General features: G+C 42.6%; 1 protein-coding gene across 4 annotated transcripts in view; it reads right to left on the bottom strand.

Annotated features, from left to right (window-relative positions):
- Positions 1-770: 770 nt before the first annotated feature.
- Positions 771-27925, bottom strand: part of INSR (insulin receptor) — a 328183-nt gene continuing 301028 nt past the window's right edge. For 3 of the 4 annotated variants that reach the window (XM_033956913.1, XM_033956912.1, XM_033956914.1), the window contains exons 16-21: positions 25173-25402; positions 16709-16819; positions 16366-16525; positions 7885-8014; positions 7017-7151; positions 1242-1596 (exon numbers count right to left, since the gene is read on the bottom strand). In XM_033956913.1, the coding sequence (XP_033812804.1) occupies positions 1242-1596; positions 7017-7151; positions 7885-8014; positions 16366-16525; positions 16709-16819; positions 25173-25402 (1121 nt within the window). Of the gene's footprint in view, positions 1597-7016; positions 7152-7884; positions 8015-16365; positions 16526-16708; positions 16820-25172; positions 25403-27925 lie in introns of all 4 variants that reach the window. The other variant, XM_033956911.1, reaches the window with a different exon arrangement.

The raw sequence follows: 27925 nt of genomic DNA, 5'->3' as shown, positions 1-27925 counted from the left end.
AGATAGTTTAATATCTCAGGTAGATTTTCTCCTGTTGTGCTTGACTTTGAAAGGGTGCAAGATAAATCCCTACAGGGACATCCATTGCCCTGGTTTTTTGCCAAGATTTCTGCCTGTGCTGTTGCACACCAGAAAACTCATGGCAATCCCTCATCATACAGCTGTCATTGCTCTGGGGGAGGGAGAGAGGTACCTACTGGGGGTTAAGGACCTTCCATGGTTATTTTGAGGGAAAGCAGAGGGGTTCTAAATGAAGCTGGATGAGAAGAAGCGCAAAACCTCTGTTAGCAGTAACGCCAACAATCAGGTATAAAACGTGCAACATCGAGTTTGTACACGGTGCCTACAAACACGTGTGTATTTATAATACATACATCAATCCCATGTATACAAATGTGCATACACACACCCATACACACCAAGCGCACACATATCAGGGATTATTTTTTTATACCCATAAGTATAAAAAGCAGCAGCTATTGGTCAATCTGAGGAACTGTTTGTCCAATCCGTTTGGGTTTCAACAACAGCAAAATTTATATGAAAAATTATCCTTCAGCTATGATGTATGAAAGTAGATTCCATAGCAGTAAAGCTCAGAATTCTCTTGGCAAATCCCTCTCACACTGTATATATGTCCATGGGATTTTTTTCCCCCTTTGTCCTCTCTCCAAATTTTGGCTTCCAACATTCTATGTTCTTAATTGGTATGCTGTTGCTTGAATATTAGAAAATCTAATTCCCGTTTTTTCTTTGTATGTTTGTAATATACTTCTCCTCTCATCCATCTGGATAATCCACATTTATTTGTCAATTTATTGTTCGACCTGAGCAGCACAACCCGAGGTCAATACGTCCTTGTCCTGAAATCACAGCGACAGAAGTGGGTGAAAAACAGACACTGTGGAAAATGAGTCTTTGTTGTTGGTTTTTTTTTTCCTTCCCCACCCTATCGGTTTCTGTGTTCACAGTTATATTCAACTGAGATGAGCCAGTCAACTTGGCCCAAAACACCAAAAAAAATTAAAATTTAAATCAAAATTATTAGAAACATCTATTAATAATGAACAATAAGTTTTGCATTTGTGTGTTTGCAGTTACCATTAAGTCCTGACCTGAGATTTTTAGGGGGAGGGAGAGGGGGGGAGGCAGGTTCTTTCAGATGAAGCCAAAAAAAGGGGGGAAAAGTGTCAAAAATTAAAAATAATTTTGAACACATAACCTGGGTCAACCAATAAATGTTAGGAAGGACTGGACCTTGGCAATGAAAGGATGCGTCCATTCTTTTTCCCTCCATTCATGTGTGTGTAACGTACTTGCTCCTCATAACTTCCCTTTAGCCCTATTGCTGGGCCATTCTTTTGTCCCAAGACGTCATCCCTCAGGGAGCAGGAAGAGGGATCCAAGGGAATGCTCTCCATATTCTCAAAGTCCATCTCAAAGTCTTCTGTCTCGGGAGGCTTGTTCTCCTCACTGTAGAAGAAAGAGACCTCCTGGAAGCTGGGATGCAGATCGTCTTTCAGCATATCAATGATCTCCAAAAAGGTGGGACGCATCTTGGGGTTATACTGCCAGCACATCTGCATTAAGCTGTGTCTGTAAATGAAAAGAGAGGAGAGAAGTATCACAAAATAGCAAACCCAAACATGCACAGAAAGACATTAAATAATACAAGGTCAACATTCCTCACCACCAAGTTCCTGGAACCCTTTTTTCTATCATTACAATTACTGTGCAGACAATTTAATAAGAGGATTATACCTGTAACACCATGGATAGTGAAATTTGTTCTTATCTGCTAATATCTTTTCCTGCTAGATCAGTCCTGATGAATGGATTATGTCCCCCTACCAGCAGAGGCAGAGAAGACTAACAATTCAGCGAAATCATCACCAGATAAGGAATGATATAGCCCTGTATCTGTATCATCTGCTGGAGGAAAAGAAAATCGGGAAGCTCTAGGGATACACTGTTCCTTATAGTGGTGATTATGTCACTGAATTGTCCATCTTCTCTGCCTCCATCTGCTGATAAAGGGGCATAATCCACTCTGTTTTATTGATCCTGTGCCGATATTGAAATTCCAGATCTTGGATTTCTGTATCATCAGAAAGATGATACCCAATAGGTGGTTTGGCACATACACAGAGGGACAAATGCCCCCTATCTTCAACCTCCATCTTGTTCTGAAGCAACACCATCACTTCTTGCAGCACTCAGTATTCCTTGAAGATTTTCAATTCAAAAACCATTCCTTTAACCCTAAACCACCCCCACCCTATCTCTCCGTATTGTCTCAGCGGAATTCTCCATGGACTGCAGCTTAAAGATTAGACACTCAAAGATGCTGATCTTTTCTGTATAAACTATACCTGTGCACTGAACAGGATGCCCAAATCATGTGTCACACTCATGCTAGATGCGATAAATATCGAAATTATGTGGCCAGATTGTATAATGTATCCCCTTTGTATTCACCTTATCTGTACTGCTCACTTGATTCTAAAGCGACCCTATTCAAGATTCCTCTAAAACTATGCAATGTCTAGAGAGTAACCTTACGTAACGATATATTGTAACACTATGAAAGTAAACTGTATCCTGTTCTGATTCCCTTTGGGGAGGACGGGATTCAAAACCAAATAAATAAAAGCTAATCCAGACTGACCCTGCATTGGAAATCCCCTGGCATCATCACCTCTAGACAGTCCAGCCTTCTTCTCTTCAAAAGATCACCACAAAAATCAAACCCCCTTTAGATCAAGAGCTCCTGCTCCTCCCCATTGCCAAACGTTTATGGTGTTACTGGTGTAGATCTAAAAGATTTTCAGAAACTCTCACAGCCGCATAACAGGATTGCAGTTGTGAACTGCTGTGGGTGATGATCCCCCACCCCCAAAGGAGTAATCAAAAGTGATTGATGGTGAGTGGAATCAGGTCAGGAGTTTCCATGGAGAAGAGGGGAAAGGAAAGGGAAAGGGATTGGGACTTGTTTACATCTTTTTGTAGTTATACAACCACACTCAAAGCGATTTGCTTACAGCAGGGGTGTCAAAGACCATCCTCGAGGACCGCAATCTAGTCGGGTTTTCAGAATTTCACCAATGAATATGCATGAGATCTATTTGCATGCACTGCTTTCATTGTATGCTAACAGATCTCATGCAGATTCATTGGTGAAATCCTGAAAACCCGACTGGATTGCGGTCCTCGAGGAGGAACTTTGACACCCCTGGCTTACAGGTACTTCAAGCATTTCCCCTATCTTTCCCGGTGGGCTCACAATTTATCTAATGTACCTAGGGCATTGGAGGATTAAGTGATTTGCCCAAAGTGAGCAGCGCATGGTTTAAACCAGGGATCTCAAAGTCCCTCCTTGAGGGTCGCAATCCAGTCGGGTTTTCAGGATTTCCCCAATGAATATGCATTGAAAGCAGTGCATGCACATAGACCTCATGAATATTCATTGGGGAAATCCTGAAAACCCAACTGGATTACGGCCCGCAAGGAGGGACTTTGAGATCCCTGGTTTAAACCCACAAGCATAGGGTGCTGTGCAAAAGTAGGGCAATCCATCCTGCTGCAGTCAGCTATTTTGAGGGGGGACTGATGTGGGTGGACTATATTGCTGCAGGTAGGATGAGAGTGGATCACATCTTCACCATAGGGGGAAGCTTTGAAACTGGAAACAATTACTAGTTTAAAACAACCTTCTGCTCTCCATTTTAACTTAAACCCATTTTTGAAAGTGGTACCTGTAATTGAACATCATTGTTTGGCAACAGCTGAAACGAGGGCTGCTACTGTTTCTGAAGAACACTATGGGGACCAGTTACTAACCTGCAGTAATTCAATTTAAAAACTTTAAGGAAGGGGGGAAGAACATTTTTACCAAATTATGTCATACTATATTAGCCATGCTTTGTAATACTATGTTTTGCCGTACTATGCTTGCCATGTTATGTCTCACCATACCATGTTTTTGTCATATTAATAATAATAATAATAATAATAATAATAATAATTTTATTTTTTATATACCGCTAAAGCCAAAGTAGTTCGAGGCGGTTTATAACAAGAAGACCTGGACAGTCAGCAAAGAAATAATAATGAAGTCCTTGAATACAATGAAGTTTTAGAATAACAATGATGTCTTTGAATACATGAATATTTGTAGGGAGGAAGAGAGTGTGAGAGTCGCATTGTAGGGACGTCAAGTGCAAGTAAGTAGAGTACAGGGGTGAGGCTTTTTAAGAGTTCTTGGTTAAGTTTTACCATGCCTTGTTATCTATGTTTTGCTATCTCTGTCAAACAATGTTTGCCATGCTATCTTCTAACATACTATGGGGCTCATTTTCAAAAAAGATAGACATCCAAAAGACAGCATAAACCAGCACTTGGACGTTTTACTAGTCAAAATGTCCAAGTGGGCATTCTCAAAACAGACTTTCTAGACTGCTTGTTTTGTCTCCAGTGCGTCCAAATCATAAGGGGGTGTGTTAGAGGCGTGTTTTGGGTGGATTTAGGACTTGGATGCTCATCAGGAATAAACAAATGTTTTTAAAAAGTCCTGTTGTTTTAGACACTTGGAGCTAGACCTGTTTTAAAAGCGTCTAATTGCTAAAAAGGTGTCCAAACTGGCCAAAGGATCACTGGAGGGATTAAGGCATGACCTCCACTTACTCCCACACTGCTCACTGACCCACTTCCACCACCAAAAGATGTTTAAAAAAACACAGCACATTCTAGCCTGTGTTATGAGAGAGTCCTGAAGAGTTCTCAGCCCAGGCAATTTCAGATGTTAACATAAATATTTGAGCCCGGAGGGGTTTTTCTAAGAAGTACTGTAATGAATTTCACATTAAAAATTCCAGGATGTCACCATATCTTGCTTATATTGTATGGTGAGCCCTCAAAAACCTACTGTACTTACATTAAGATGACACCTGCAGGCATAAGGGCTATTGTTGTGGTGTACATGTGGGTACAGTAAGTTTTGGGTGGGTTATGCAGAGAAAAAGGATCCCAGAAATCCACACCAAAGATCATCAGAATCTCAATTGGTTTAAATGTGGATAGAGGTTTTCTTTCATTGCTCCTTAAAAAACCTTCAGAATAAATTGATTGTGTGCACAAACTAACAATCTTATTTTCTTTTTTGTTTTACTATAAATACTTTTAAATGATCCCCTTGATAACTCTTCCCCTTAAGGCCCTTATGCAACTTCTTTGAGTTCTGCTGATAGGATCCCTCCTTCGTTCTCTTTTACCTCTGATTTGGTTAATTAGTCCTCCTTTGGACGGGGTGAGGAGCCCTAGAGTATGAGATTTTTCTTTCCCCCCACCTTCCCCCCTATTTATTCTTAATGGTGTTGTTGTTCTTCAGCAGCCAAGAAGCCTACTAGTGATATTTCCTTAACTGTTATTTGGCCGTAGTCTCAAGTACTAAGGAGTTTCTCAGGACAAGGGTTGCTGAAAAGTTCTCTTACAAGTGGTTGGTGAAAAGTTCCAAGCCCAACCAACTTCCTAAATTCTGAGTGTTTTTTTGTCACTGTAGCTGAAAAGAGTGTTATTTTATTTTGCAAAGTGCCAATTTGCAGAATTGTAATGCTATGTTTTGACATAGTTTCAGACCTTTGATTAAACCATGTCAATGAAAAGTGTGGAATTTTCAAATATGGAACTCCAAGCCATCATGAAGTTCCTGTTCCTGCAGAAGAAAACTCTAAAGGAGATCCATGAATGTGTGATGCAAACATTGAGTGATAAATGCCCATCATATTCCTCTGTGAAGAAGTGGTGTGCAAACTTTCAGCGGAGTGATTTTGAGATTGAAGATGCAGCAAGGTCTAGGAGGACTCAAACGGTGTCAACTCCTGAAATTGTTGACCAAATCCATGACCTGATTTTGGCCAATCAGCGAATATCAGCTAAAACAATTGCTGACACTACAGATATCCAGGAAACATACTGGGTATATAATCCATGGCAGCTGGGTAAGCAGAAGCTGTCAGCCAAGCACCCTTCACCTCCTCCTTTAGCTCGCCGGCGATGCAGTTCAGTCAATGGAGCCCGCTTGGGTGATGTGCGGTCAAGATGTGCTGGTCTGCTTCCTCTGCTGGGTCCTGCTTGGCTCTTCAGATCCTGCATTTTCTCTGCTTTATTGTCCATCTGACTGGTCTTCTTCCCCCTGTTTTGGCTTGCCGGGAGGGTCCTGCTTTCAGCTGTATCAGGGCAAAGTCATCGGCTTCTCTCCTCAGGAAGTCCTGACTGGGTTTGGTGACAGGCCTCTCCAGAGACCAGCTTACTGTTCTACAGGACTGTTTTCTTTGGGTTTATTTTTTGTTTTATTTGTTTTATCTTCATTTTTCTCTATTTTGCTTGATTGTAATTAGACATTCATTTTGTTGTCTTTTATTTTTCTTTTTGAAATCTACCTTTCTCTCACCCTTCCTGGAATTTTTATTCTTCTAGTCTCTTTTTTCTCTTGTTATACATTTAGTATGTTAAAAGATGTTTATTCAGGTGCTTTAGCTAGATTGTGAGCTTTTTGAACAGATAGGGAAGTTCCAAGGGTCTTTTATTTATTGTAAGCCACATAGAATTGCTGGATATGCGGGCTATAGATACTTAAATAAATAAATAAGTACAAGTAAGTGCATACAGTAGCATTAGAAATTCCCACTACTGTGGCACCCCATTAAAATTTTTTACAAAGCCTTCCAAAATAATTAATTAAAAAGTTGATTGTAGAGCCCCTCTAGGATTTCAAAAATCACTGGGTTACCATCTGGCTTGGCTTGCACCTTTCTTTTGGTTTCCTCATAGGGGTTCAGTTTGGGATTCAATTCAATTCAGCGTAGATTTTATTCTGAAATTAAGTCCATCAGGGGTTCAGTGAATAATATAATTTGGCAGGGGTAAAGAGGAAAATTGTTATGAAATATCATACCACCTTTAAATACCTTTATTTTGCAGGGGCACTTGAATACACCAGGTTCTCCTAGGTTACTTACAGTCTCCGTGGGCAGTTCTCAGGTTCCTCCAAATAACCTCCATCCATGACGAACTTCAGGACCTGCTCATTGGAGAGTCCTTGGTAAGGTTGCTCAGCTAGACTGATGATCTCCCAGAGCACCACGCCAAATGACCTGAAGATTGCCATGAGAGATAGAGATGTTTAAAGGTGCTGAAATGAGGGTGCATCACATTCTAGAACCAGGTTGTCAAAGTACAAGGGAAAGACTCAGAATGCACAGAAATATCTTTTTCAAAACAGAGAAAGTTATGTCTGGAACAAAAATGGTATCAAAACTGAAGATGATATGGGCCAAACACAGAGAATCCCTAGGAATGGTGAATCTTGCTTTGTTGTCTCCTCTTGGGTTGTACCAGGACCAGAGTCCCTCCTACAGGCCTCTCACCAGGGCCAGTGCTAAGGTATTAGGTGCCCTGAGAAATCTTCAGTCTTTCACACCCCTCAATTAACTTCAAGGCCCATAAACACTCCCTGAGATTTTGATAAACTCAACAATCATGATTACTTGAAATGTCCACTTCTCAAAACAATTCTGTAAAAATGCATAACTGGCCCCTTTACTTTTAAATATGAAATTTTATTTAGGGTAATTGGGCTATTTGGAAATCCCCACTCTCCCTGTGCACAAAAACACAGGCTGATGGTTCTTTTGAGTTTATCTCAATGTCAGGATTTATTGTTTTGATTTCACTGTAGTTGCTTTTGCTGCCACCCCACCCACCCCCCTCACCTTGAAACTACTGTCCTAGGTGATTGTTTACTCTCGCCCAATGGTTCATTTGACTATGGCTCCTGCAGCACATTCAACTCATGGCTGCATTTGTGTTATGCCCAATGGAACTCACCACACATCTGAGAAGGCAGTGAATACGCCATCCTTTAGAGATTCTGGTGCCATCCACCTGACAGGAAGTAGGCCTTTCCCTCCTTTACGGTAATAATCTGTCTCGTAGATGTCTCGGGTCATCCCAAAATCTACAAAAAATGGTATTATTTACATACATGGTTATATTGGGTACACATCAGCCACAAAGGAAACGGACAACTCTATGGGACACTATCCATTTAGGGCTGGATATTCAAAAGTACTTATCCAAATAATGAATGTGTCCTAGTGGTTAGTGTATAGCAGCACTACTCAGAGTGCTATGGAGGAAAGAGAGAATTCCACCAGCAATATTCAGTTACTATCTGTATAGCTACAAAGATAAATTTAGACCAGCAAAAAGGCTGTCCTTATCTTATCCATAGGACTATGCGAACAGAGGTGGAACATCGCCTGCTTTCTGTATAGTGGTGGTGGTGGCTGCTGCTGCTGCTGCTGTTTAGATATATTCAACAGTGCTGCTGAACATACTGTACGCCATATATATAAAATGGAAAGGACAATAGCTGTCCAAAAAGGAAATTATAACAAATTTCAAGATGTGTAGAGGCCATTAATAGATTATTGTAAAGATTAAAAATATTCTTCCCTGTATAAAATTTTAAGTCGTTAAGGGGGTGGGTATTTTTTGATTATATTTGAAACAAATCATTTTCATAAATAAATAAGGGAGGGGGGTAATATTTTATTTTATGATGATCAATTATAGGATTTCAAGTGTATTAGAATGCTTAATTGATAAATGTCAATATTGTACTTGATTTAAGATTTGAAATGAATAAAAGATTTTTTTTAAAAAAAGAACATACTAAAATAGTTAAACACTGCAGCTGCCGATTAAAATAGAAGTGTGCATGGGGACTTAATCTGGCCCCCATCACCAGTCAATTCTATTCCAACCCCACCATATCCCCATCATACTGGTACCATTCCCTTGTCACCCCCTAAGTTTTCTTTCCCATCCCCGTATCCATTTTAAATATCTCGTAAACCCACACAAAATAGAAAATGCATCCTATAACTTGTTAAAAGTTAACACTAAATAATGGTCCACAACCAAATAATTGACCACAACCACAGACTATAAAACCTTCAAAAAAGAAATAAAAACCCTTCAAAAAAGAAATAAAAACCCTTCTTTTCATAAAACACATAAAACCGAACTAACACCGGCATCACCTGCAACTACAACAACTTCTAACTTCTAATATCACGACAACTCAGATTACCGTAATCCTTAAGAACTCAAAGAATTGTACAAACTACTCCCTAAACACTTCTACTATCCGGACAAACCATTTGTAATCCGTCTTGAACCACAAGGTAATGGCGGAATAGAAATCCCTAATGTAATGTAATCTAATGGTCAGAACTTATACAAGAAAAACATTATTTGTTAACACAGACTAAAAGAAAACAATCATTTCAAACTACAACATAAACCATCTACAGAGCCAGAGCTCAGTTCTGTTCTACTTCCTTGATTATTCATCCTGCAACTGAAAAAGAACATTCCGACGATGTGCTAATAGCTAGAATTCCAAGCAGGAAGCAGGCAACAAATGTGACCTCTGTTGCTATAGGTAGTAAGAGACAAGCAGAATTCCTTGTCTAAGCTTGATATGTATGTATGCAGGTTGTCGATCACTGAAGCCGTTTTTTGGCTCTTGAATAAACCATTTCACCCCTTACAAAAAAAAAAAAAAAAAAATCTGCTTTTGATTCTTATTTTGGATGTTTTGTTTGTGGATTACATAAGAATTGTCGCTGCTGGGTCATACTAGTGGTCCATCGTGCCCAGAAGTTCGCTCACACGGCGGCCCTTAGGTCAAAGACCAGAGCCCTATTTCAGTATAGCCATACCTGCGTACGTTCTGGTTCAGCAGGAACTTATCTAACTCTTTCTTGAATCCCTGGAGGGTGCTTTCACTCTCTGGGTGAAGAACAACTCCCTTATGTTTGTATGGGATCTATGGTCATTTGCTGCGCCTCGACTATGGCTTGATCCACTGTCAGTGTTAGCAGTTTGTTTATAGGACTGTTCCACCCTCTTTTTAACATTTTTGTAAGCGATATCGCTGAAGGACTGTTTGGTAAGGTTTGCCTCTTTGCGGATGATACCAAAATCTGAAGGTGTGGATAACATGAAGGAGGACCTAGTGAAGCTTGAAGAATGGTCCGGAATTTGGTAATTTAGTCCTAAGATTTAGGACTAAATCATGAAGGGTCATGCATTTGGGTTGCAAAACCTGAGAGGATGGTACAGTTTAAGGGGTTTCAAGACAAAGTTGGACAAGTTCATGCTAAACTGGTGAGACTGGACTCATTTGGAGCACTGGTCTTGACCTTGGGGCCACCGCGTGAGCGGACTGCTGGGCAGGATGGACCATTGGTCTGACCCAGCAGTGACAATTCTTATGTTCTTATGTTATGATCTTAAGGTAGCCAAACAGGTAGAAAAGGCGAGGGTAAAAGCTAGAAGAATGTTTGGGTGCACAGGGAAAGGAATAGCCAGTAGGAAAAAAAATAAAAATAAAAAAAAGGTGATGATGCCCTTGTATAAGGCTCTGGTGAGACCTCATTTAGAATATTGTGTACAATTCTGGAGACGCTACCTTCACAAATCTATAAACAAGATGGAATCAGTCCAGAGAGTAGTTTCTAAAATGGTCAGGGCCTTTGTCATAAAATATATGCGGATAAACTTTATCTCAATATGCATACTTTGGATGAAAAGCAAGAGAGGGGAGATTAGATAGAGACATTTATTTATTTATTTCTAAAATTTCTAGACCGCCTATGACTAAGCGGTTAACAATCAAAACATTCACAATAGTTCAAAGACAGTACAATTACAAAATACTTTCAATTACAGTGTAATCATGTAATAGCTTAATCCACTAAAAATAACATCAAAAGCTGGAGGAAATTATATGTTGTCAATCTTCATTAAGTATAGTGCAATGATCACAGTTCAAGTTTCTTATTAAATATACCTACTAACAAAGTTTCAGAGAAAAGCCTCCACATACAGTGGTGTCTTCAACATTTTTCTAAATAAAAAATGGTCAGAATGCCAGGGAGGGAATTCTATAATTTTACTCCTGCCATGGACATCATTGCCATTCTAGATTTAAATACCTTCATAGCATAAATGCACAGGAAGTGTCATCTTCAATGGAAAGAAAACTCTAGAATGAGGAGGCATAGGATGAAAGTGAAAGGGGAGAGATTCAGAACTAACAAAAGAAATACTTCTTCATGGAAAAGGTGATGAATTTGTGGAACAGCCTCTTAGTGGAGATGGTTGAGACTAAAATGTATCTTAATTCAAGAAAGCTTGGGATGAAAGCAAAGTTGCCTCCTTAGACAGAAGGGAATGCAGCCACACTTGTTGGTGAAGTCCTCTGATTGAGCCTGTGTGTCGGTGCTCTCCCCAAGCTATAATATAGCTTTGAGCTTACTGAGCATGTGCAGCATGCCAAACACCTGAAGCCCCTCCCCTCATCCTCTCAGTTTTGTCACTACCAATATAACAAGTAGAGATGAGGGGATGGAGGGCAGGCAAGTGTAGCTGCATTCCCCTGCTGTCTACGGAGCACACCTGTTACAGGCAAGCAACTTTGCTTTCTCCGGAGACAAGCAGGGGATATTCAGGCATACTTGTTGGTGAGTCCCAAGCTGAAAAAGACGAATGATGGATATAATTTAAAATGCAAATAAGTTATGTAAGACTGATTGTCCAAAGTGAACATCTTGTGCTAAGCTTTGGTCTAAATAGTGCTTTGTAAACGTATGCACTAAAGACCAGTTTGCTGCTCTGAAGATATCCTGAATTAGGATTGACTTCAAGTTTGCTAATGAAGCAGCTGTAGCTTGTACTTTATGTGCCCCAGTTGAACTAGGGGGTTGTATATGAGCTCTTGTGTAACAAAAGTGCAGCGTGTAATCCATGATGATACAGCTATTTTAGTTGCTGGTTGGCCACGGGTAGCTGGATTTGCGGAAATGAGAAGTCTCCTTGAGGTAAAAAAGAAGTACTCTTCTGAAATCTATGTATGGAGGTGTTTTTCTACTGCAGAGGAGTGAGGAGGTGGGAAAAACAACGGCAAAGTGATGGTTTGGTTAAGATGGAATTCTGAAACCACCTTGGGAAGAAATTTAGGATGAGTCCGTAATTGCACTTTATTTGGAAAAAATTGTAAATAATACGTGACTAAAGCTTAAAGCTCACTAACTCTCCTAGCTGTAAGAAATGCTGTTTTCCAGGAAAGGAAAGTAAGATGCAGATCTCAGCAGCTCAAAAGGGTCTTTCATCAATTATTTCAAGACTACATTGAGGTCCCAGGATGGAGGAGGGTCTCAGTGGAGGTGTAAAATTGGTAAGACTTCTCATAAAGCGAGAAATCAGAGGGTGCTGTGAAACTGGTTTACCATACACCAGTGAGTGTACGCTGAGATGGCTGTCAAATGAAGTCTTACAGAGTTTGTTTTTAGGCCGGAGTCTGACAACTATAGAAGAAATGTGAAGATATAATTTATTGGGCAATGAAGAAGATCTTGACTTTGTGCCCATAAGGAAAAATGCTTTTATTTAGCTTGATAAGATTTTCTAGTGGAAGGACGTCTTGCTGCAAGCAGAACTGACTGCGAGAGAGAAAGGTTGGTAAAGAGTGAACTCTCAATTTCCAAGCCATAAGACTGAAACTGCAAAGATTAGGATGTAGTAGTTGGCCATTCTGCTGAGAGAGAAGGATGTTCCCCTAAGGCAGGGGTGCCCACACTTTTTGGGCTTGCGAGCTACTTTTAAAATGACCAAGTCAAAATGATCTACCAACAATAAAATTAAAAAAAAAAGCACAACGCACACTATACACATAGAAAATGTTAATTATCATTCCTATTCCAGGGTTTTTCAAAGAGGTCAAAGCAGATGACTCTATGCACTATCACCTCAGTAACAACCATACAAAAATAGACAAATATACCCCCCTCCCTTTTTACTAAACCACGATAGCAGTTTTTAGAGCGCAGGGAGCTGCGCTGAATGCCCAGCGCTGCTCTCGACGCTCATAGGCTCCCTGCGCTAAAAAACTCTATTGCGGTTTAGTAAAAGGGGACCTTAGTGTAAAATATAGACAGCAGATATAAATTCAGACACATTTTGATCACTAAATTTAAAATAAAATCATTTTTCCTACCTTGTCTGGTGATTTCATGAGTCTCTGGTTGCACTTTCTTCTTCTGACTGTACATCCAATCTTTCTTCCCTTCTTTTAGCCTGTATGCTTCCTCTCCTCCAGACCTCGTTCCCTCCCCCAACTTTTCCTTCCTCTCTCCCTGCCCTTTCTTTCTCTCTGCCTCCCTTTCTTTTTTTTTCTGTTTCTCTTCTTTCCTTCTGTCTCCCTGCCTGCCCTTTTTCTTTCTTTCTCCCTGCCCTCCCCCAAGCCACTGCCATCGGGGACCAGGACCCAAACCGCCACCAATAACAGGCCCCAAACCGCCACCAATAACAGGCCCGAAAGCTGACACTGCCCCAAGCTCTCCCTGCTTCGGCCGACCAGCATTCCTTTCCCCAACGTCAATTCTGCCGTTGGGGAGAGGAAGGCTGATTGGCCCAAGATCGCGATCGACCTATTGGGGGAAATGCTGCCGGGTCCTGCCTTCGCAGAAACAGAAAGTAGGCAGGACCCGGCAGCAAGAAGAGCAAATGCTTCACTAACCTGTCTCCCGCCTTAGTCCATAGCGAACGCTTGCTTCAGGGCTCTCAACATGTGCGTGCCGGCTTCCCTTCTCCCCCCCCCCCCAGACATAACTTCCGGTTTCGGAGGGAAGAGAAGGGAAGCCGGCACGCACATGTTAGAGCCACGGAGCATAAGTTCGCTACGGGCTGAAATCTCCAAGCCAGTTTTTTTTTGTTTTTTTTTTTAATGTTCAGCGGCGGCAGCAGATGACAGCTGGGCGGACCGCCCTGCTAAAAGGCCCTAGAGAGAACACTGGAGAGGAAGACTGATCGGCCCGGTAGATCAGGACGGTAACACGAGTCTATCACGGAGCCCGGGATGGGCTCCGCGATCGACTTGCGTTCCCTTCCTGAGCTACTGGTCGATCGCGATCGACGTGTTGGGCACCCCTGCCCTAAGGGAATTGGAGGAGCATTTAGAACATCCAGGAGCAGTGGATACCATATCTGTCTGGGCCACTGGGGTGTGATGAGCATGAGTTGTGCCTTGTCTGTGGTAACTTTGTGAAGAACCCTGGAAATGAGAGGAAATGGTGGGAAAGTGTAGAGAAGGTTGTGCCTCCATGGAATGGAAAAAGCATCTCTTGCTATTGCTCATGGAGCTGGGTGTAGAGAGCAAACAGGCTGCACTGTGCATTGATTTGTGAAGCAAAAAGATCCACTTGGGGAGTGTACCATTGTTGAAAAATTCATGTAGGACAGTAGGATTTAGGATCCACTCGTGAGGATCGAGTTTCCTGTTGAGAGAGTCTGCCAGGATATTGTGTTCCCCTGGAATATAGACTGTTTGAAGGTCCACTTGAAGAGAAAGAGTGTAGTTCCATACATGGTAAGCTTCCCTGCAGAGTCAGAGGGGATCCCAAGCCCCCCTGCTTGTTTATATAAAACATAACTACTTGATTGTCTGTCTGAATAAGAATGTTTCTTTTGGAAATCTAAGGACAGAAGGCCTGAAGAGTGTAATAAACTGCTCAGAGTTCTAAGTGATTGATATACAGGGTCTTTTCGTTTACTGACCACTGACCCTGACTTTTGAGGCTGTTGAGATGTGCCCCAACCTTGGTTGGAAGCATCAGTTGTTATGGTAAGTAGTGGAGGTGGAAGTTGGAACGGACATCCTTTTTGCAGGAAGGTGGAATGAATCCACCATAGGAGAGAATCTTTGAAGGCAGAGGAATCAAATTTGAAAGTGAATGGAGTCGTTGATTCCAGTGTAACTTTAGGTGTCGCATGTGGAGTATGGCATGTGACACCAGCAAAAGCAATGCTGCCATGTGGCCCGATAGGTGTAGTGCTCCAATGAACATGAGGGATCGAACTAGAGTTAGCTTGGACTTATCGAAGTTGATAATGAAACTCAGGGTTTGCAAGGTGTGCACTGTGGTTTAAATTGTGAGTAGCAGATGGTCTTTGGAATGGGCTACCAGTAGCCAATTGTCTAGGTAAGGAAACACTATACGTTGCTATTTTCGCAACTGCGCTGCTACCACAGCTAGGCACTTTGTGAACACTCATGGTGCTGGCGATAGGCAAAAGGCAGGACCTTGTACTGGAAATGCATGCTGAGAAACTTGAAACGTAGGAAGTGCCAGTGAGAAGGATGAATGGGAATATGAGTGTATGCATCCTTGAGGCCTAGGGTAGCTAACCAATCGTGTTGTTTCACTAAAGGAAGAATTGCTGGAAGTGAAATCATTCTGAACTTTTCACTCTTTGAGAGGTCTGAGGTCGAGGATTAAGCAGAATCCTTGCATCTTCTTGGGAAGAGGAAAAACTTTGAATAAAACCCCTGATTTATTTGAAAAATTGGTACCCTTTCTATAGCATTGTTCTGCAGAAAGAGAACTCTGTTGCAAGTTGCGGAATGTACTGAGGAGGAACTGTTGATGGTGGCGGAGACTAAGGGCAGGATATGGGGTAGGAAATTTAGTAAATACCTTTGAGAAATGATGGTGAGAACCCACTAATCTGTTGTGATGTCCTGACAAGCTGAGAAGCCGCCCTCCCACTGGCAAATGGTCAAAAACTAGACAAAGGTTTAAGCGCAGGTAGTTGAGATGTAGAAGGTTGCTTATGGTTTCTAGGACGTTGTTTTGGCACGTAAGGAGAAGGCTGTGCTCATTGCAAGCTGGTTCTACTGTAAGGAGCAAACAATCGTCTAGGACAATATTGTTGAAAAAATTGCTGATGATATGCTCTACGATAAGAAAAAGTAGAGGAAGGACAACCAAACTGTTGGGCTTGATCCAAAGGATGCCCTGAAACTTCACGACTCCAAAAAAGGTGTACAGTATATTTACTATATACACATGGTCTACGAGTGTACATGAATGTTTTATAAAATAACAAATACTTAACACCATTACAGCTTTATTCAAACTACACCCCCTGCAATGCCAACACACAGTCTACGTAAAAGGATGTGCAATTTTTTGGCAAGTAAACTATTTGCTGCTGGCTTTTTGAGCTTGTGTGGTTGTCAGAGCCTATTGTTTTGTTTTGACTACCTCTGCTTCCCCCTAACTTGCCACCGTATGTGATTGCCTAGTAGGCCTAATAATTAAGCCAGCCGAGTTAATTGCTTCTGTGTGTATCACACATCTCTTGAAGTGGGCAGTAACTGGTTCTCCAACCTGTTTGTTGATTTCTGTAGAACCTTCTCTATTGCTGAGGTTCACGATACCAGTCAAAACATACCTCCAATTTTCACAGTGAAATCCTCAGCCACCATGCAGTTTCGAGCTGCCAGGTCCCGGTGAACAAATTTCTTGGCATTGAGGTAGGCCATGCCATCAGCAATCTCTGACGCCATCTGAATCATCTCTGGCAAGGTGGGCGGAGGGCTTCCAGGGTTGTTCTAGAATTAAAATACAATCCAGGCGATTACAATATTCGTTGAAAGGTTGAACAGTATCAAGAAGTCAAGTCCCATGTGTACCCACATAACAAAAAGCATAAGAGGAAAGGAGTGGGGGGACAGCCAGATGTGTCCATAAAGCATGGAGATCAAAGTCAGGACTGATAAATTTAGAATGCTCACCTCAGAATCGGGTCGCAAGGAACGGAGGTAGCTTTTCAAATCCCCATGTGCCATCAGCTCCATGACAACGAGGGTGGGCTGTCCCTTTGACACCACTCCTAACAGACGAACCTAAAAATTAGGAAGATATTTTAATTAAGGAACATGTGCATTAGATAAAATTAAGGGTCCTTTTACTAGGTTGTGCTAAGAAATGGGCTTAGAATGTTCTTTTTTAAAAATTATTTTTAAATTCTTTATTTTATCAATTTTCAAATTAAATTATAAGAATTAACTCTTGCCACAGCAATACAGCATGAAATTAACTAAAGAAATCTTTATACAATTTAAAGAAAACAATCAAAAGCTCCTTAGACCTCAATCAGTAGAGGAGGAATTCTGAATAAGTGAAGAGAAACTTATTTTCATATACTTAATTAATAAAAAAAAAAAGGCTTAACAGCGAAGAATCCCATTTTAACGGACTATTGTTCACAGTAACTAGACTAAACATTCCCTATGGCCAACTTCTTCAAGTCCAAGAAGGCTCAAAGCTGTTCAGGAGAATAGAACACATTTTTAACCCCTAGATATTTAACTAGGCATTTACAGGGGTTGGAGACTTAGAGGGGACATGATAGAGACTTACAAGATCATGAAGGGCATAGATAAAGTGGAGAGGGATAGATTTTTCAAACTTTCGAAAACTACAAGAACAAGAGGGCATTTGGAAAAATTAAGTGGGGACTGATTCAGAACCAATGCTAGGAAGTTCTTCTTCACCCAGAGGGTAGTGGACACCTGGAATGCACTTCCAGAGGTGTGATAGGACAGAGTATGGTATTGGGGTTCAAGAAGGGGTTGGATGATTTCCTGAAGGAAAAGGGGATAGAAGGGTATAGAAAGAGGATTACTATACAGGTCCTGGACCTGATGGGCGGCCGCATGAGCGGACTGCTGGGCACGATGGACCTCTGGTCTGACCCAGCAGAGGCACTTCTTATGTTCTTATGTTAAATGTACCTCCCAAAGACAATATTTCAGGTCTCTTTATAAGAAACAATTTCCTATGTTCCTTTGTCTGTGTCTGTCTAGCCACATCAGGGTATATATAAACTTTTTCCCCATAAAACATCAGCTGTGAGGATCGAAAATATAGAAGAAAAATTGCATTTACATCTTGTTCAAAGACTAGTGAAACTAATAGTGTCATTCTTTCTGATGATTCAGATACAATTGATTCTAATAGATCAGAAACATTTAGAGCTCCATCGATGTTCAAATTGACTTGTTTAACACCTGGGTCTACCCCTGCTCCTTTTAACAGGTGGTATACAGTCAAGAGAATATTTCAGATTTTCAACAAGATATCTTTTAAACGTCTCAATAGGAGATACTCCAAGGATCTTAGGAAAATTCAAGAGGCGAATATTCAACCCCTGGTTAAAATTTTCTAATTGTTCAACCATATGATTCAATTGAATTTTATACTTAATAAGTCCAGAGGATAAATCTTAAAGTTTTTCCACTTTGTCATGCTAGCCTCTGTCAACGATGAACTCCACCCTCATGCACTGGGTATCCTGCTTCTATATCGTTCACCTACCCCTTGGAACAAATCCTCCAAACTCGTCCTCGAGACTATAACAAATGCCTTCCTCAAATTTCATCGGGGACATCAATCTCCACTTAGACGACCTCACCAGCAAGGACACAACCAAATTTATTAGCTTCCTCACCTCCATTGGCTTCCCCCCCCCCCCGCCCCATCCCCAACCCATGAAAAGGGGCACACACCAGACCAGTGTTGAAGATAGAAAGTGAGGTATGATGGAAAACTCCGCAATCCAAAAAATTTACCTCACTTTAGGGTATATCATTTATCAAGTTCAATCATAAATTTGAAAATCTTCTTATTAAATCAATCCAGAATCGCTGGTTATTCAATTTTGTACATCCTTTATTGTATTCCAATTGCTTGCTCCAACAATAGTGTACCTGACGGGACCCGTTTCGCCTAAAAGGCTTTTTCAAGGGTTCCAACTGGGAGCACTGAATTCTGGCATCCTCTCTATCTCGAGTTCGGAACTGCTGCCCCCCCCCCCCCCACACACACACACACACTCTCCCCAACCCACGAAAAAGGCCACACACCAGACCTCATTAGTTTCCTCGATCTTACCGCCCACAAAACTTCAGCAGGTGACACTCGCTGGGGACATGTACCCTGGTCCGACCACCTCTTAGGGACCTTCTGTCTCCCCATTTTCATGTCGCCTTTTGGGGCTTCACCCCGCACTTCCAATTCCATTACCTTCCGCAAAAAAATTACGAACGACTTGTTCTGGACCACATTTCTCAACCTATTCTCCTCTGTTCCTCAGCCTGCAGATCCAGAAACCAACTGGCATAACTGGGTCGCACTCTCCAAGTCCACCTATCACTCCCTCGCCCCTCTTTCCACTAAAACCATCTCCTACTCCCGTAAGGCCCCTTGGTATCTCCCTTATCAAAGAGAACTAAAGCAGAAATGTCGAGCTCTGGAGCGCAAATGGAAAAAATCTAAATCCCCTATAGACAGACAGTCCTGGAGGATCAATATCAAGTTCTACAATACAGTTCTAAAAAAAGCAAGACAGAACTTCTATGGAGATAAAATCTCCAGATCCAACAACCAGAGCAGCACTCTATTCAATATCTGGCGTTCCTTAACTTCCAAAAAAGGCTCCACCTTGGTCCCCTCCTCTCCCTCAGCCGATGTTCTGGCGAAATTCTTCAATGATACGATCACTACCTTGAGATGCTCCTTCCCAACTACAGTCCTCTACAACTCTCTGGTGCCCACCGACTCCAATTCTACCCTAATGACCTCCAACTCCATCCCAGTCGACAGATCCTGGTCCACCTTTGAGCACGTATCCGAATCCCTGGTCCTCAAACTCTGCCTCAAACTGAAATCCTGCAACTGCTGCTTAGACCCATTCCCCTCCAACCTATACGAGAAAATTCCCGCGCAGGCCATCTCATCTATTACCAAACTCATAAATTCCGCCTTACACTCGAGCCTTTTCTCCCCAGAAATGGGCCATATTGCCCTGACCCCACTACTGAAAAAATCTGACCTAGACCCCTCCACATCATCCAGCTATTGCCCAATAGCAAATATCCCTCTACTAACTAAGATGCTAGAGTCCATCATATCCACCCAACTCTCATCATATTTAGAGAGATTTGTCAGTTTCGGTTAGTGGCCCCTCCCCAATGTATGGTGGTAGGGGTTAAGTGAAATGCGCACTGACAGACGCCAGGTCCCAGGTTCAGTTCCCTCACAGATGACTCACCAGAAAGTAGAATAAAGAAGGCATAGCCAGAGGTGTTTGCATAAAGAATATATTATAGAAATAGTCTTACAGAAAAGCAATATTTATAATCATTACAATTAAGCATTACAATTAAATAGAGAGCATAGCAGTTTCCCTGCCTTACAGAGTTCAGAGGCAAAGAGGGACATAGAAGCTTGCAGTTCTAGGAAGAGCCAGAGAGAGAGAAAAGGGGGATAGTCTAAGCTTGTGTTCCATAGATAAAGGGAAGGATAGACAGAGAGAGGGAGAGCCAAGACAGAACCAGAGTGCCAAGCAAAGAGCCAAGAGATAGCTAGATAGAAAGAGAGAGAGAGGGCCAAGACCCCTCTCCTGATAGCTTGATAGAAAAAGAGAGATATATGTGTGTTGCAGAGAGTAGGCTTTTATACCTTGGCTCAATATAGAAACCTGTATGCTCCAGTATCTTTCTGTTTAGAATTTGTAAACTGTTTGAAACAATGGTTAATTTAATTGCTAAGGAGGGTGAGATACCTGCAAGCATGGTGATGGGATTAAGTCTCTGGCTTGATCTGTGCACCATTGTCCTAAGCACCCTCTTAATCAGACATTAACACCTTTTAGCTAGTCATGATTCAATCAGGGAAACTTAAAACCATATCAGGAAAACTTAACACAGTTTCCCTGCACTAAGGGTCTATCTGCCTTCCCATGCTAGAGTCAGATTGATATAATTTCCCATAGGCCTCTAGGCTGACAAGATTCTCTATTCTCCTACCTTACCAATATGGCTTTCGTCCCAATTTCAGCACCAAATCCCTACTGACCTCCTTAATCTCAAAGGTTCAACTACTCCACTCTCGAAATAAGTTTGCCGTCCTCCTACAATTCGACCTTTCCGCTGCTTTTGACGTTGTTCATCATGACATCCTAGTCTACCAATTCTCTGAGATAGGCATTAACTCCACAGTCCTAGACTGGTTCTCAAAATTCCTACATTCTCGTTCTTACACTGTCAACATGAATGGTACCTCATCCGCCCCCTGGAAACCAACTTGTGGAGTCCCACAAGGCTCACCTCTATCTCCTATTCTTTTCAACATTTATATGTCCTCCCTTAAACTCCTCCATCTATCCCCCCTAGAAACAATTTACACTTATGCTGATGACATCCTAGTCCTTCTCGAGACCAACCCAAACCTTACCAACCTCTCGAAGAACATATCCTCTTGTATAACGAACCTTCAGTTCTGGGCCCATACTGTCAAAATGAAACTGAACGAGTCCAAAACTAAACTACTTTGGCTCGGCCCAAAACTAGACCAACTTCCCACCTCCATCCCTCTGTCCTCTGGCTCCACTCTGCAGCTGGAGTCCTCACGCAATGTTTTGGGCATCATCATTGACTCTACTTTGTCTTTCAACAACCACCTCAATTCCTTGGCAAAAAAATGCTTTTTCAGCCTTCACATGCTGAGAAAAGTAAGATCCTGTTTCCATCAAAAACACTTTACCGTCCTTGTCCAATCCATCATCCTGTCCAGATTGGACTATTGCAACTCAATCTACCTAAGCCTTACCAAAAAAAACCTTCATAGACTTCAGCGGATTCAGAATGCCGTGGCTAAGCTTATCTTTGCAAAAAGTAAATTCGACCATGTCTCACCGCTCCTGTCCAAGCTTCACTGGCTTCCGATAAACGCCAGGGTCCACTTTAAATGCGCCTGTCTAACTTTCAAAATCCTTCACGGCATCCTCCCTCCCTTTATCCCACTTTCCTGGAATTCCTCAAATCCTAATACCACCATACCCACTCACAAACTAAAACTATCCTTTCCTTCATTAAAAGGCATTTCCCGTGCAGGAAAACTAGGGACCTCCCTCCCCTTCAGATTCACTGAGTTCTGGAACAACCTTACCTCCCCCCTTCGGATCCTGAGCTCTCTCCAACTCTTCCGCAAACATCTGAAAACCTGGCTGTTGTCAAAAATGTAATACTTACTCCTTCTCTGGCATCCTAAGCCCTCCAAATATTCTTCTCACTATATCCTTTAACCTTCATTGGAGTTCCTTTCTCTCCCAACTCTTGTAAACCGTGCCGAGCTCTACGATTGTGGAGAGGATGCGGTATACAAACCTAAGGTTTAGTTTAGTTTAGTTGTTTTAGATCTTTTGAAAAATCTTCTTCAGTCCCCTCTAGTTTAAGACCCAGAGAATCGACTGTACTTACTAAAGTTGCTATTTCTTGTGAAGACTTGGCCACTGCAACGTTCAGGCTAGAGAGAGCATCTCAAATACTCTCCAATGTAACCACCGGTGGCTTGATCAACCAAAATCTGGTTCCTCTATCAGCTCCCAGGTCTCTCTGCTCCTTTGTTGCTCTCGCAGCTTCTGCCCCTCGAACCGGGGTTTCTCCTGTAATCTCCATTCGGCAGGGTTCCTCAGTCAGTGCCGCGATTGAAGCAGGACGCGGTGGGGGAACAGCTACTGGGAGAGATAAAGATGTCTCCAGGGCAAACTCCTCCAATTCTCCTCATGTGGGGGATAGCGCCTCCAATATCTCAGGAAACTCTACGGGATTCAAAATAGTTGCGAACTCCCGAATCGACCGCTGCATCGGGGAGAAAGTTCGAGGTGTCGAGGGATCCACCCAAACTATCCCGTTGCGCTTTGTATGCGGCATCTGGATACAGATAGGCAAACTTAAATGGAACGCTCTCAGGTCCGGTCAGGAGAGCGAGTAACTTGCTGCCGCCATCTTGGATTCCTCCGATATCACTTAGAGTGTTATGTGAGTCTTTCCCATGTGCTAAACTGAATTTGAGCATGGCCATCAAAAGGGGCTGTTTCCTATTTGCAATATTTCTGGCCATGTGCTAATGTTAGAATTAGCACAGAGCCATTTAAAAAAATTATTGTAGGAGAATAAGAGGCACCAAGGGCTCCCACGTTATGGTTATGCTAATCAGTGACATCAGCACATCCATGGAGACATCAGCACATCCATGCCCATTCGCCACCCCTGACACATCACCTTAAAATCAGTTTAATTTGAAAAAAAAAATAAATAAATATTGCATGCTTAGCATATGCAGATGACAAAACTAATGTAAAATGCTTTAGCACATCTTGTGTTAGGCCATTTCTGCTGCATTAAGTGTGTTTTAGAATCTTAGTAAAAGGCAGTGGCGTATCTAGCATATGTGACACCCAGGGCCTATCGTTTTTTGACCCCCATCTGTATGAAAAAACATGATTTTTAGTAACAATCCAAAATATCTACCTAGGAAAAGGCAGCATCTTACACATTAAAATGTACTGCAGTACAGTGTATTGATGGGTGTATGGGTGTATTGCAGTGAGCAGTACATCAATACACCCATTGTAAAACTAAACAAGCCAGACTAGTACAGATCAATCCTGCATTCAATCCTAACAGAAAACCATGTCTTTCGAAAACACAGAAAACACCTTCGCCTAGTATGGCATATGTAATCACAAACTAACCCCTCCCCCTTTTACAAAACTGTAGTGTGGTTTTTAGCCATGGTGGTAGAATTCTGAGCATCAGAGCTGCTACCACCACGGCTGGTGCTAAAAAACGCTCCACAGTTTTGTAAAAGAGGGGATAAAATAGAAATACATAGATAAATGTTAAATTGAACCAGCAAGAAGCTGGACTCTGCATACAATGCAACACCACAGAAACAGTCCTAAAGCAATAAAAAAATAGAAAATTTTTGTTCTACCTTTGCCTTCTCTGTTTCTGCTTTCCTCATCTTCTTGTTACTCTCTTCCTTCCATCTACTGTCTGCTGTCTCTCTGCCCCTATATGGCATCTTCTCTCCTTCTATGCCCCTTCCAGAAACTGTATGCCTCCCCCTTCCAACTCTCCTTTCACCCCCATTAGTCTGGCATCTCTCTCCTCTCCCACACCTCTCCTCTGCAATCCCTTTTTTCCCCTCATTTTCCTTTTCAATTTATTTTCTACATATGTCTAGATTACATTCTTACTACCCTCTCATCAATTTCCTTTTTTACTGTCTACCTACAGCTCACCACCTCTTTCCCTCACCCCCTCCAGTATTTCACTAATTCAATCCTTTTTCTTCCATCATGTGCCCTCTTTCTCTACCCCTTCCATCTAGTACCTTCTCCTCTCTCTGTCCACTTCCATCCAACATCTGCTCCCCTCTTTCTTTCCTCCCATTTCCTTCCTGCTTTTGCTCCCTTATCTCTCCCATCCGCACTTCCATCTAGCATAGGCTCCCCCTCTATAATTCCCGCTACCATCCAATGTCTGTCCTTTCTCTCTCCATCCCCTCTTCAATTAGCATCTACCCCTTTCTTTCCCTCCAATCCAATTCCATCCAGTATCCTTTTCCCTTATGCTTCTCTCCCCTTTCCCTGCACACTAATTCCATCTGTACCACCCTTCCCCCTTTCTCTCCCTCCACAACTCTTCCATACCAGAAGTCCTGCTCCCTTCATGCAGCAAGGTCCCACGATGAGTACGTCTGCCGGCTCTACTCCGGAAGAAGTAAGTTACGTCAGAGGGGGTGGACCCAGCAGACGCAGTCATTGCAACTCTCTGTGTCTGCTGGGTCCATCCCCTCCGACGTAACTTACTTCTTCCGGAGCACAGCCGGCAGACGTACTCTTCGCGGGATCTTCCTGCACTTCAGCGCGGCTGCTGATTCTGCTCCAGAGCAAGTACATCGGAGGGGGTGCACCAGCAGCCGCGCTGAGGTGCAGGTCCTTCTCAACAGTAGGGCAGGACATTCCGAACCCGGAACGCTTTGCACCCCCCTAGGGCATGCACCTGGGTCGGACCGCCCCCCCCCCCCCCTCTCCCTCCTTGGTATGCCACTGGTAAAAGGGCCCCTAAATTCTTAACTTTATTCAGAATTTTAACAAGTTAAGGCATTATCACTTCAGCTGGGAAACAGAAAGATTGATGTGCCTATTTTATGAAAGTGGGTGGGTTCTACAAAGGGCAGTTTTCAAAAGGTATTTTTACTTCTAGAAAGATGGCCTAACAATGATCAAGTTGAAATACAGTCAAAAGTAGGTTTGGTGTCCACAGTGCTCAGAATTTTAGGCCTATTAAACACTTCTGTAAAGAAAAAGTTAGGTGTCTGGTCACGATCAATTACTGTACATACCACATGATGACAGTTGAAACCCTTCATTACAGATGCCTCATTTAAGAATTCAATGCGCTCCCTGAGGCTGGCTGACTCGTTCACAGTTTTCACAGCCACGCGGCTCTCCGGCTCACCCTTTACCACATCTTTCATAATGCCTTCATACACCATTCCAAAGGAGCCCTGTCCAAGCTCCCGGAGCAAGGTGATCTTCTCACGTGGAACCTCCCAGTCGTCTGGAACATATACTGTAATAAACAAAGCAAAAATCAAAAGCAGTAGTTTTTAGAAAATAAAAATAAAATTCATCACAGCCTCAGAAACCCCAAGTAATATGATGGACTGACAAAGGACCAGACCTCTTTATGATAATACCATCTACACAGGCCAATGGGAATACTACTTGGTTTGAGTTAGGTTCTAGGTCCAGCTTATAAAATAATTACTTCAAGCTGAGCACCTAAATTTAGGCATGTAAGAGGTGCCATACCGAGTCAGATCAATGATCCATCTAGCCCAGTGTTCCACAAACTTTCTGAAGCCATGGCATACTAAACTCAGTGCCGCGGCTGGAGGATATCTGGAAATGTGCGGACATTGACATGATGATGTCATGTGCAAGTGTGACATCACCACACCAACATCCGCGCATGCACAGAGCCTGCTATTACTATGCCAGTAAAGGGGAGGGGGGGGACTGGAGGAGGAGAAGCACTGGCACCTGCTGACTGCCTACAGGATGTGACTCTTGCCATGAAAGAAATGTCCTGCAAGCAGTCAGTCGGCACCTCTCCTCCTCGTCGGCATCTCGCTGCACACCTGTAATCTCACCGCGGCACACGGTTTACAATACACTAATCTAGTTCATAAGTATCTGTACTTAAATTTAGAATACTACAAAGTGGGCAGGACCAGATCAAATGAATGAAATTGGGTCTTTAGTGCTGAATACTAGCCCCCTAATTGTATAAAATTAGTTGCCCACCTTTATGCTTAGCATGCAAAGTAGCGCACACAAAATAATTAAATAATTGGGTGTAAATTAGAATTAACAGCCAATTGGCTTAAACTGGTGTTAATTGGTCATAATTGGCAGTAATTATCAGTTGTGCATGAACTGCCCTTAATTGTGACTCTAGAAGTTAGTTACACATGGAATTTCTATCGTGCATGGACAGGCTGGGGGTGTAGTTAAGACATGTGCAGGTTACCGAATGCTAGGCATTATGCTTGACAACAGACTATTGGCTGAGGGAACAGCAACCTTTTCACCAGCTCTGGTGCAAGGTTTTATGGTTCACCATCTGGTATTTTAGGTCCCTGATTCAGCCCATAAGGGTGAAACTTAGCTAAGTCGGGCACAGTTTTTACCCCTCCGCTGCTGTTCAATAAACTTGTTTCATTGGACTGTATTTTGGACTATTTAATCTTTTTCTGGCCTACTTCCCAGTGGGTGTAAATGTCCATGGCTTCAGTGTAACCACAATTTCTGTTACTTTGCCCCTAGTGTTCTACAAAGATACATATGTTGCTATGTATCTTCATAAACCAGGCTGGAAATAAGTGATCTGTTTTAAAGTTATCCTTATTTTACCTATACTGTTTTGAGACATTTCATAGGATACAGTTTGGCCAGGAGGTGGAGGAGGCGCTGTTTCCTCTAAGCCGAGTGGGAGTCAACCTACAGTGCTGACAGTGGGAGGTGCTCTTTCACTATCACATTTTTCAATAGCAACAAATAGGCAAGCTCTACAGGAATCCAAAGAACCAGCTTATCCCTAGAAGTTGAAAACACAATATTGAAGCACCACCTGGCAGCAATGCAGCTGAAGGACACCTGCTTAGCTTAGAGGGAACAGTAGGGAGAGAAGAAGGAAACACATGGGGTTGTATACAATCAAAACTTTGGCCTATTTTCTGATGGAAAAATTTCACAGCGAAAGCAGCTGCAAATTTTTCCAGGGAACAATAAACAAACCAAAGAAGCGGCATAGTTTTGCTTTGATTACAAGTTTCAAGTTTTTATTAGACTTTGATGAATCGCTTATTTAGTTTTACTAAACGAGATACAAAAATCAAAAATTAATAAATATAAACACATATTTTTGCAGTTTAAAATTAAAATAATGGGGCAGACAATTAGGCATACAGTTTAAAAAGGGGACACATGGCCCCACCCCCACACAAACCTCATCTCCTCTCCTTCCTTTTCTGCATCCCCTTGTCCCACCTCCCAGCAGGATGGTACCTCTCTGGGGACAACGGGGTTCACCAGTAGGTGGGAGCCACATCAGTTGCAGTCCTGCTATGGGTACTGGTGGTCCAGGAGTAGGAGCTCCAGTTGCGAGCTGCTGTAGGTTCATTTGGCACAAGCTGGAGGTGGCAGGAAAAGCCCCGGCTCTGCCTGAGCTCGGGACTGTATCTGGAGGGCCTCCAAACATGTGCAGACGTGATGACATCACACACATACATGGACACTTCTCCAGATGTGGCCCCGAGCTAAGGCACAGTTGGGCCTTTCCTGCCAGCACCAAATGATCCTACAGCAGTTTGCAACAGGAGCTCTTGTCCAGGACTAGAGAATGACACAGGGAAAAATTATGTCCCCGTCACCGCCCCGTCCCCAGACCACCATCCTCTGCACCGCCCCATCCCTGCTGTCCCTTTCACCGCCCCGTCCCCGTCTCTACCATCCCCTTCACCGTCCCGTCACCGCCCCGTTGTCTCTTTCACCGCCCCGGCCCCATCCCCGTCTTCAGCGTCTTCTCCTC

The sequence above is a fragment of the Geotrypetes seraphini genome, chromosome 8, assembly GCF_902459505.1.
Source record: "Geotrypetes seraphini chromosome 8, aGeoSer1.1, whole genome shotgun sequence".
NCBI classification, from domain to species: Eukaryota; Metazoa; Chordata; class Amphibia; order Gymnophiona; family Dermophiidae; genus Geotrypetes; species Geotrypetes seraphini.
Note: the sequence above shows the minus strand (reverse complement) of the source record. Positions and strands in the feature narration are given on the sequence as shown.